General features: G+C 38.1%; 1 protein-coding gene across 1 annotated transcript in view; it reads left to right on the forward strand.

Annotated features, from left to right (window-relative positions):
* LOC130560740 (ryanodine receptor 3) overlaps positions 1-12066 on the forward strand; it is a 90753-nt gene that overhangs the window by 7667 nt on the left and 71020 nt on the right. The window contains exons 2-7 of the mRNA XM_057344743.1: positions 5627-5746; positions 7827-7928; positions 9547-9561; positions 11593-11667; positions 11740-11818; positions 11904-12016. Coding sequence (XP_057200726.1) covers positions 5627-5746; positions 7827-7928; positions 9547-9561; positions 11593-11667; positions 11740-11818; positions 11904-12016 — 504 coding nt within the window. The remainder of the gene's footprint in view (positions 1-5626; positions 5747-7826; positions 7929-9546; positions 9562-11592; positions 11668-11739; positions 11819-11903; positions 12017-12066) is intronic.

Raw genomic sequence — 12066 nt, forward strand, 5'->3', positions numbered from 1 at the left:
CTCTGTTTAACTGACGGGCCTATAGGCTCCTCCCCTCTCTGTCTGACTGCAGCACACGCATTTTCACACGTACACACCAGAGGTTGCGCTAGACTTTTTTATTGTCCGTCATTTTGACTGACAGGCTCGTAAAAAATCCATCATAATCTATTATTACCCGTCACTATGGTGCAAGGTGGCTTTACGTGGTAATTAGAATGTTCGTGACGTCATCACGCTGTACTTGCTGTGCTTGAGGCTATAAAAGTACTGTACAGAACCGTTTGAATAAAACGAAAGTAAGGAAAATGGTGCGGGCACACTTAAAGAACGAGAGCTCTGCCATTATCACTACACACAAGGAAACTAGCAAACATTACGGACAACAACTAATAAGCAGTGAAGCAAGCTTTACGTTGTTTATCATGTGCATAGTGTCTGGACTCATGATCATCCCTTGTATGTTTTGCGATCGGATAACTCCCGGTGCTGCAGACGGGGAGCTCTGTCATCTCACGAAAACATTGTATAAAAAACTTTGCATGCCGTAGTTTACACAGGACTGGCGGGAAATGTGCATTGATACTCCTTCATTCTTCATGTTATGTGGTTTACGTTGATAGGTGTCCCAGCGCGACATCCGACGGGTTTTCCCAGATCGCATCACATACAGTATGTCTAGTCAGTAACAATGACGGGTGAAAACATGACGTCCCTTCGCGAGCATATCACGCTCTAATGAAGGGAAACGGGGAGTTACAAATTGCCCTCATTGTAATCTGTCAAAATGACGGACGAACGGCCTTTGGATTTTTCCGTCACTGGTAAAAAAAAATCTGTCAATGACAGAGAGTTTTCGGTTAACGCGACCTCTGGTACACACACGTACAGGAATATCTGGACCACGGCCAGTCAGAGTGGGGGTCCGCCCATCACTATCTCTGATTGGTTTAGACCATGATATGGGCCTAATGTGTGTCTGTTATTGAATCGCAGGGAGACTTTTAGAGTCGCAGAGACTTTTTTTCTCCCTCGAACGGCTGGTCGCACTCTAGAGCCCTGATAGTTAATGTTTTTTCTCTTTTAACACTCCAGAGATACCATACATCAGCACAAACTATATAGCCTTATAATCCACCATTTACAGTTTTAAAATAAAATAAGTTATTCTTAAGGTCATGTCATGTCATCAAAAAACTGAAATAACGAGGCAGCTTGATTTTAGGCGTAGACACATAAATTAAACCTATAGGTAAGATTCTGATACAGCAAGAGGGGAGATGTTGTTAATAAAAAAAAAGGTTTACAACTGTTGGCCTTAAATTCTAGCTTAGAACAATCAAAAAAGTTTAATATTATCAAGATGCGTCACTGCCGTTACAATGAATGGCGAGGAATGCAACCCTCAATATGGCCGCTCTAGCGAAGGAAGTCCCGCCTTCCAGTTAAATGAGCCAATCGTCAATCAGTAAAGACTGAGGATTCTCTGGGTCTCGTGAGGAGCTTGCCAGCCTGTGCGCAGGCGCAGTAGATGAGGCGACCTCGGAAAAGGGGATTTTTAGTGCAATTTAAGCTTAACAAACCAAAGTTATGATTCAGATCATGTCATGTTTAATTATTGATTGGAAATATGCTGTTTTATTGTGATTTTTGCAAGTGATTTTTAGAAATATCGGCCTTCCCCCATTCAAGTAGTTAGGACTGTGGACTTGCTATGATGTAAATAGCTGCCCAGAGGCGTTGCAAACATGGCCGCCGAGTGGCACGACTTTTGTAAACGGAATTAAAGGGATGGTTCACTCAAAAATAAAAATTCTGTCATCATTTACTCACCCTCAGGTTGTTTCAAACCTATATAAATTTCTTTGTTCTGTTAAACACAAAGAAAGATATTTGCATTAATGTTAGCAATTTTCAGTTCTGTGACATCATCCACTACCATAGTAGGCAAAAAATATTATATATTGCTTTTGTTCTGTTGAACACAAAGTGAGATATTTTGAAAACAGTTCTGGGGAACCTTTGACTACCATTTAATTTCTCCTACTATGCAGTCAATGATGTCACAGAATTGAAAATTGCTAACATTCTTCCAAATATCTAATAATTTATACAGGTATGAAATGACATGAGGTTGAGCAAATGATGACAGAATTTTCATTTTTGGGTGAACTATCACTTTAAGTCCAAAAAGCCTGACTGTGAGCACAGTGTGTTAGTCAATGCATTGAAGAAAACCACGACCATGGGTGTAAAGAAACAAGGTTGCTTGTCAGATTCTCCCAACTAGCGACCATATTTTTTAAAAAGCCCCGCGACTCGTGATTTTTTTAACGCGACTTGACAGAAAAAGCATATTATATGCTGACATAGCAACTATGCTACTAAGTTGTGCTAACGTTTTCCTCTGTCTGTTCCAAATGGAAAAAAAAGCACGTCGCGCATTACAGGACCGAACAATACACGCGCGTCTCAAACCGTGACAAGTGAATTGAACGGCTCGGATTGTTGTCATGAAACGGTCCATCCCTAGAGTGCACAGTGAGATGTGAGTTAGGTGTGAGTGCGTAAAAGATTGTAGGGTTTTTTACACTTTTTGTTATTGGCCATTAGGCACCTCATGAAACCTCTTTTATTTAAGATGTCTCCTCACTTTTAGGAGAACACAACAGATTCGCCCGAGGATCACAAACTTCATTTACAGTAGAACCGCTCACAAATGCAGTTAGAGCGACGCTAAACCAGTCAGCTTTATTTCTTTTAAATAGATCTCTGTAGGGTATTCTTAGCACAGTTCGACAGTTATTATTTTAAAGAATTAATCATTCTGAATCTTTTAAATGAATAATCATCATTAAGATCTCATCTGCCAACATCTGTTTCAGTTTTCTTTCTTTCTGTTGGCTCATGTGATATATTCAGTAATAAAGCACTCGATGGGTCGGGTGTTGCCGTATAGATCCGTACATTGATCATCCAGAACAGCGAGTCTTTTAACATGTTCATTTTGAAAATGTCATATTTTGAATTAATAGCATCATATTGATCACCTGCATCTCATTCAACACTTCATTTCACAGTAATATTTTCACAGTCACATTCATTCATAACCACTGAAATCACACCGATGATTCAGTAGTGTTGGAGGAATGTTACGTGTGTGTGTGTGCGTGTGTGTGCGTGTGTGTGCGTGTGTGCGTGCGTGTGTGCGTGCGTGCGTGTGTGTGTGTGTGTGTAATGAGCTATTGATCAGCTTAATGAAGAAATGTGTGACTGTATCAGCACTGACAGAAACACCGCAGAGATGTCTTACTTATAAAATGATATAAAAAGGTAAAAATGAAAGCATGTAAACACTAGTACATTTTATTATTCACTATTGCAAACGGATGTGAAATTCCTGAACCTTACTATAGAGAACATACTAAAGAATGCTATAGTAAGTAGACTATACTACTGTATTGTACAATAATATACTACAGCATACTGCAATTTACTACAGTTGCTAATGTAAACTCGAGTATTTTTAAAGTGACCTAAAGGAGTTGTCACTTATGTTGCATGGATTTGTCATCTTTGGTTTAGATGTTTGTCAAAAAGATTTGAAATAAACAACAATGGATAAATTAGGGGTGTAACGATACATTCAGCTCACGATTCAATACGATACACAATACTTGGTTTACGGTTATGATTAACATGAACAAATGTTAGTAACATTTGTTATTTTGTTCTAGAATTGACAACATTCAAGGTTTAATTCAACCATTTTTATGTAAAGTAATAAAAACTGAATAGACATGTCACTGGAAAGTAAAAATGAATTTTAACATGAAAAAAATATATATGAAGAGTTTGGTTCCAAAACGAGATAACTGTTTTTCTGTTCTGTTTTTTTTATTGTGCATTCCAATAAATATCAAACTGCAGTTGGTTTGTTTTGATTTAAGCCATAATAAAAAAAATACAGCTAACTAACACAATAAAAACATGATTTTTGATTTATTTTAAAACGGAGTTCATATATTTATACTGTACATATTTAAAAATTCCCCGCCATTGACGAGTTATCTAGTCATTTAAAATCCAAAGGTTCCCCGCCAAAGACGAGTTATTACGGAAATCTGTGTTTGTACTGTTGTACAGCAGGTGGCGCTGTTACACATAGTTGGAAAGAACGTATATATTGGTGATAAAAAAGGAACAAATAAAGATATAAGAATACGGTTTATTCTTTTGTTTAAAAGCAGATACTCTGTTCTTTCATTTGATACATTATTTGTCCATATATTCATTACAGAAAATGTACTGTGAGCCATCACATTTGAGTAAAAATGTTCAAAAATGCTGGCGCTGACTGACAACTTAAAAAAAAAAAAAGTCTGGCAGGGAAAGCGTTAATAGCTTTACATACTGTATCTTAATGTTTTTATATTGCTATACTTCGATATATAGTTTACACCCCTAATACAGACTAAAGAGCTATAAAATAATAAAATAAATGTGAATATTATAGCTTTGATAATTTGAATTTGAATTCGAATTATCAAATTCGAATCATTTGATAATGATTCGAATTTTTATCGAAGAATTTGTTAAAAAAAGGTCTACATTAAGTTAATTAACTTTTCATGTTACAATTAGGAATCAATGCTAGGTTAATCTGAGCACAATTGAAATCTTAACGACTTTGGATATGTATTCAAAATGTAGTTTTAAAAGTATGCGTGTTCCTTGAGAATCAAACTCATAATCTTTGCTGCTAACGCGACGCTCTAGACTTGAGTTACAGGAACATTGTATCGCCCTATTTGAGATTTTATTGGAAGCAGAAACGCTTTCCCAACGTTAGTCCTAAAGGAGAAAACGTAATATTAATGTAGTGTGTGCGTTTGACCCCTTTTATTGAAGTGCGTCTCTCACGACACTCAGCAGACGTTTGGCTCGGGAAACGCTCGCTGACATCAGCTGGAAAACCTGAGGATATTAAAACACGCTGAGATCTGCCCTGCTCAGATCTGTGACGAACATGTCGATACCTGCTTGAGTCAACGTGGTTCTCATTCTGCTTTCATCCCGTGTCGTCTCTAGATTATTTTCAGATATGAATGGCTGTGAGATGTGTTGTGCGAATGGCTGATGGATGCAGATAACAGCTGAGAGTCATCATGTTTGCACAGCACATCTGGACGCGTGCGCTGCTGGATCTGCTGTCTTTACTGGACGCCGGCCGGAGATTGTGTTTATTGCTGCGTGTCTCAGTTCAGCAGCCGCTTGTTTCATTACAGGAGAAGCTGAAAACGTCAGCAGAAGTCTCTCATTTGGATCTGCAGTTCATCACATTGCTTTCCACAAGAGACTGTTGAGATATAGGAGATCTAAGTTATGATTTTTACCTTGTTGATGAATGACTTGTGTTTTCATTTGTGGTGATGGAACATGTGCGTAAAGACCTTCAGTGCAGAATGAATGTTTGTTTATCTGTGAAACTCTCTATCACAGTATTCAACTCAATTTTATTTATATAGTGCTTGTCACAATGTGCATTGTTCTAAAGCATGTAGATGTAGAAAGATGTAAAAACTCAAGGCAGTGTGGTGTTATCATTGTGTGATGTCTGAGGTTTGAATGCGTGTTTCTCTCACAGGATGATGAGGTGGTCCTGCAGTGTGTGGCGTGTATTCAGAAAGAAAACCGGAAGTTCTGTCTGAGCGCTGAGGGTTTGGGAAACCGTCTCTGTTATCTGGAGCCCACATCAGAGGCCAAGGTCAGAACTCACACACACACATTTTTATATCGAAAGTGTGTTTTGCCTGTATAGCCATTTGGCTGGCTAGACGTTGTCTACTGGTTTGATTTAGGTTATTTTGTGATCATTCATACCTGATCCTACACGCGTGGTCCCCGCACAGCCGGTTGTTGTTTTATTCTTGTATTCCAGCACACGGCAGCTGAATATATGGATTTTTGTTTGTGTTGGAGAATTTACAGGCGTAAGATCGGGCGACTGACTCTTGATTCTCCGCTGTTGGCTTTTGTTGCTCGGCACAGGAGAAGGTGGTGCGATGGTCATTGGCTGAGACAGGGATGATGTATCGTCTCTCTCACTGCCGGTTTGTCTTCATTGTGTGTTTTGTATCGTATCGGCCCTCAGGGAGAGAAATAATGATGTAGCTTTCATATCCCGTGAGCTGCTGTATGCAGACACATGAGCATTGATTATATTGTGGTTTTATGTGGTTTTTATATGAAGACACAAGCATTTGTGCATGTTTATTAATAGCCAATCAGATGCTCTGAAATGAGCAGTCGAGATTATATAGTGAACGATTAGAGATGGAGCCGTTTTTGCACTCCGTGTAGATCCTAAACCATTGATACAGGCTGAGAAGTGTAAATGTTATTTAGATTTTTATCAAAAAAGAGTCTTGCCCTTCTCAATATGGTAGTGCTGTTGACCCAACATCTCAATGGGCCACAGAGTTTAATATGGCATCTGGGTACATCCGTGGCTTCATGTGGCAGTAAAGCAAACGGAGGGATGTGAGAGGATGGAAAATGTGTGATGTCAGCCGAAAAGAGGCGGAGCAAGTTGTGACGTTCTGCTTATAGGGAGCCGCAGAGATGAATAGTTTTGTACTTCACATAGATTCATAATCCATTCAAAAAGGCTAACAAGTATAAATGTTATTGTGCTTTTAGTAAGGAAAAATTAAATGTAAGCTTGTTTACAGAAAAGGTCTTGACCTTTCCAATATGGCGGCACCATATGACTGATCCAAAGCTCTCTGTTTATGTTGAGCGCTATTAGAGTATTTTACAGTCATGATGCTATGCTGGTAGATTTCATGTGGTCGTGTGGACACTTAACCAGTCGATTTATTCTGGAATCCCTCAAGACTTCAGTGTCTTGCTGTATTAGTATATAGAAATGGAAAAAAACAGTACTAGCGTTTGATGCAGTCACTGTTTCGTGGTACTGTCTGAACTGTTCTTTTGTGCGGGTGACATTGTAAATCTGTGTCAGTCTGTAGGTTTATTGTCATCAGAATCGGCAGCTGATGATCATTGGCATTATTTTCACAGCCGCTGTAATGAAAGAGTTATGAGGTGAGATGCTCGGCTCATGGAGGGCAGATTAAAGCTCTATTAAAGTGAACTGGATCTTCTGAAAGTGATTTATAAAGAGCAGAATGTTACTGCAGTCTCACGGCCCGGGCCAGTGTTCTGAAAACCCAGATTCTCTCTCTGCAGTGCAGTTCACATCACTGCAGCTCATTCGGCTGCGTGTCCGTTACGCTTCAGTCATGATGTCGATGGTCTGTTCACATGGTTTTTTTTCAGTTAAATGCTCTGATGTGTTCAGTGAGAAAGCTGGTTTATTGTGTGGCCCATCATCTCTTCTACGACCTGACAAGGTTTCTGGATCTGGGTAGACGTCATGATCTGGTTTATGAAGTTTGGGTTTGCTGAACGCAGGCGGTTTCATTGGTCTTGTAGCAGGTCTGCGTCTCTTTGCTCACCTCAAACTCTCAGCGGGCCTCTTTGGCTTCAGTCCCGAACCTCACGGCTCATCTAAAGACACGCGGACCGCTTGCAGCATGCAGCGCTGCGATGGGGTATTGAGCTGAAAATCATTATGTCTGAAAAATAACAAAATGCAGATGTGTTAAGAGGAGAGAAAGGGTTTCTTTCAGGAAAATCTTCTTGCTAAAGGTTTGAGGTTTGCCTTGAGTATTCCCTCTCATGACATACAAAAAATGCACCACATATTTATTCAAGCTTGTGTTCATTGATTTTGTGCATTTACTGTATATCTAATGATGTTTTCTCTGTTTGTGTGTCAGTATTATCCTCCAGATGTGTGTATCTGTAGTTTCGTGCTGGAGCAGTCTCTGTCCGTGCGTGCACTGCAGGAGATGCTCGCCAAAACTGGACAAAACAATGACGTAAGTATAAAAATCGCAACACTTTTGCACGTTAACCCGAAAGCAATGTTTTCCCTATTGTTCTGTCCCGTTTTACACATTAGCGTCGCTCACGATGAGAAGGATAACGACGATGACTATTTAAGCGTCCACACCGAAAGATGATAACATTATGATTTTATAACATTAATTTGAACATTTATTGTTCATCAGCTGGAAAAAACACCCACAATATAGTTCTTTTAAATAAAGAATGCTTTTTTACTTTCTCTTATAGTTATTATTAGTATTGTCTTTGGTGTGAATGGATGTTGAGCGTGTAATTGATTCAGATGATGTCATAATAAACACTGCAGGAAGGTTGGCTCATAAAGGCTTTCTCATTGGCTGCTGTGAATCTGATGAGGTGTGACAGCGATGATATTTGCATCAGCCTCAGTTCTGGTGTCCCGCGGGCGACTCATCGCTGTGGACATGCGGCCCTGAGGCTGGACATCACAGCAGTAGATAGAAAGGTCAAACAGCTCCAGTGAGCTACACTGTGACCTCTGACCCCTGGATATTCATCCTCTTAAAGGTCAAAGTGTTTGGTGACGGGGGTATCGGGCTCTATAACAAACACACGAGCATTCCTACCACGGCTTTACTACGGTTTAACAATAATATTTGTAGAAAAAATATCATACAAGTGGCAATCAATCTGCATGAAATTTTTTTTACTGTAATAAATATTACATTTATGGACATCTTTAGAAAGACTTTTCCTGGCAGGATCTTTGTTTTTTTATCAAGTATTAACATGAAAAAACTTATGAATACGATTTATTTTTCACTGTATGTAATTCTTATTTTTTATATTGTTTTAGGTATAGCAATGGTCAGTGTTGGGTGTAACTAGTTACTAAGTAATTAGTTACTGTAATTTAATTACTTTTCCCTTGAAAAAGTCAGAATAGAAAAATTCTGTAATTTAATTACAGTTACTTCTGATGTAATTAAACTAAATACTTTGTGTAATATATGTGTGTGCAATAGTGGAATTGACATCAAAATTCAGAGTCTAACTTTAGAATCGGTGCTTAAATGTATAATTCTCACATTTGTAATACTTTGGTCAGTTAATAATAATACTTTATGTAGTTTAATATTATTTATTTGAATGAATGAAAAGAGCCATTTCATGCCTATCCTTGAATCACTGAACTAATCAAGGTTGATGTAGGATATAGAAAGTAATTAGTAATAAGTCATTAAATACTTTTTGGAGAGAGTCATTTGTACAGTAATCTAATTACACTATTGAATGTGTAATTAGTAACTAGTAATTAATTACTTTTTGAGAGTAACTTACCCAACACTGGCATATAATTACATTTGCTTGTAAAGTTTGATTGTATCATGATAATAAGTTTGCCATAAATGGCATTTAGTGCTGATATGGCATTAAAAACAAATAAATACATTTAATGTAATAAATCATTTATAACTAAATCAAATACTTTAGGACGGTGTTGGTTTTGTCCAAATTTTTACATTTGACTTTTGTGATGTCTGTCTGTGTATCCGCAGTGATGTTGTTGATGATGGATTTTGTTGTTTAAATTATTTTTTCTTTTGTTGTCTCTCATGCGTCTCACAGCAATTCATTAGAAAGGTGAGCGATTCTTACCATGTGTGATAGAAAAAACACGTTTAACATTTACTGACATTTAGTTTACATCAGTTTACTGTATTGATCATTGCTACATAAATATCTGAAATGATTCACTACAAAAAACTTATTTGTATTACTCTTTTGTTTGTCTCGTTCCCAATACAGCTCTAAATATCCTTAAAACAAGTGTATATTTAAATATATTTACTTATGTATATCATACATATATATATATCATACAAGATGGTATGTCTTGATTTTCAGAGAAATATTAAATGTATGTTAATGTACAGCCGCTGAAAAAATTAAGAGATCATTTCCAAATTGTTTTTATTTTTTTGTAAATGTGCTATTTATAGGTATGTGTTTGGGTAAAATGATGATTTTTGTTTACTACTAACAATATTTCTTACAAATTTCAAAGAAAAATCTTGTTTCTATGGGCATTTATTTTCAGAAACTGAAAACTGGAGAAACAAATACTGCAAAGAAAACAAGTTCAGATTCACTTTTCAACAATACAACAGTCATATTTCTACATGTATTTAGGAAAAGTCTAATTTTTTTCCCAGTTTTGTCTTTCTGTCAGTTTTTCACAGTGCTGTTGGATGACTTTGTAACTCCTGAGGTTTGATTTTGTTGAAATTCAAGAGACACTCGACTGGAACAACCACAATACATCTAGAAATGATTAAATGAACATTTGGAATGGTCTCTTCATTTAATTTGTTCCACGGCTGGATGTTGTTGTAACGATGTTCACAGCCAGTAATGTTTTTCTTACATGCGTAGTATTTTTGTCGTTTTTCCTATTAAACATTTCTAAACTTTCTTAAATTAAGATACATTTACTTGAGAGGCAAAAAAGGTATTAAGACATTTCTGAAAGTAAATGTTTTTGCTTAAAATAAGCTGCCATAACACACGCAGTTTCTGCCAATCTCATATTAATGTTGAGTACCTATACAGTAGTATTAAATACGTTGTTTTTAGTTTTATCAAATTTATAAAAGAGAGCTACAGCTGTATGATTATTTCCGAAAACATACGACATCCTGGGGGTGTGCGGGGGGAGGAACTAAATCACGAGCACACAATACATCATCGCATTGTCCCTGCATATTGATTCACTATAAATTCGTGTTGTTTACATTATGCACGTACACGGCGATTGCCATCAAAACACAGACATAAGACTTAGTTTGACTTACCGCGTGCGGTTCATGACCGGCATCTTTTAGCGCTGGGACCGCTCCATCTATCAGTTTCAAACCATCTCCAAATCCAGCGTTATATCCACCGTTTATATAACATCCATCACTGAAATGCCGTGAACAAATAAACACACCTCAACTTCTCTCACTATAGCAAGAGTAACGAGCTGCAGCTGCAGGCCCACAGCGCAGCCAATCTTGACGCAGCGCAGCCAATTATCCCTATTGATGGTAGGCGGGTCTTTCTATCGCTCGTCGGTTGTCGTGTGGGCGGGCTATTTCTTTCAACTTGCCGTGGCCGTGCTTTTCCGGGAGAATTGCCCAGATTTTCATGTTCGAAAAAAACTTTCCGAAACCTTGGGGGAGTGTATCGAGCACAGAAATACTACGGCATACGTCCACCTTGTTTTTTGACGAGTTGACCATGTTAAGCATGAGAAGACGGCACGTTTAACATTGTAAAGAAGTCAGAATGCATGAAAAGCCGTCGCGTGGCCCCTTTAAAATGAGACAAAATATTTGCCAGTGCGGTAACAAAATGTATTTAATTCAAATTTATAATTACAAAATTAGATTTGCATAGATAATGCATGTTTTATACACATGATATCTCAAGCCATTACGCTTCTCAAGTAAACTTGAGACTATTTAAATATTGATACTGGAAAACAGCACAAAAATGCTAAGCAAGACGTTTCTTTTTTGCAGTATAAACGTGTTCCTTCATAAAGAGAATTGCATTCATACTGTATGTCATCAGATTTTGTCCGAATGTTTTTTTTAAATGCCCAAAAGTCTGTGTCTGTCGTGTCTGCAGGCGGCTCACAGCGCAGGACACAGAACATTACTGTACGGTCACGCCATCCTCCTCAGACACTCCTTCAGTGGAATGGTGAGCAAACTCTCATCTCGCACCCTAAAATACTCGAGACTACTTCACATCATCAGCTCTCTTGTGTTCCAGTATCTGAACTGTTTGAAGACATCCAGATCAATGACAGATAAATTATCCTTTGACGTCGGACTGCAAGAGGATTCAACAGGTAAAAACTGTCTCGAGTAGTGCGCTTGTGTGAGCACAGACGCTGTTTTGTGTTTTCTTCAGATGTGAGTGTTGGTGTGTTTCAGGTGAAGCCTGCTGGTGGACCATTCACCCGGCGTCCAAGCAGAGATCTGAAGGAGAGAAAGTTCGTATCGGTGATGATCTCATTCTCGTCAGTGTTTCATCCGAACGCTATCTTGTGAGTCAGTCAACCACTTATTTTCACTTCTCGTGGTGCGCACATATCCC

The sequence above is a fragment of the Triplophysa rosa genome, linkage group LG10, assembly GCF_024868665.1.
Source record: "Triplophysa rosa linkage group LG10, Trosa_1v2, whole genome shotgun sequence".
Lineage (NCBI taxonomy): Eukaryota > Metazoa > Chordata > Actinopteri > Cypriniformes > Nemacheilidae > Triplophysa > Triplophysa rosa.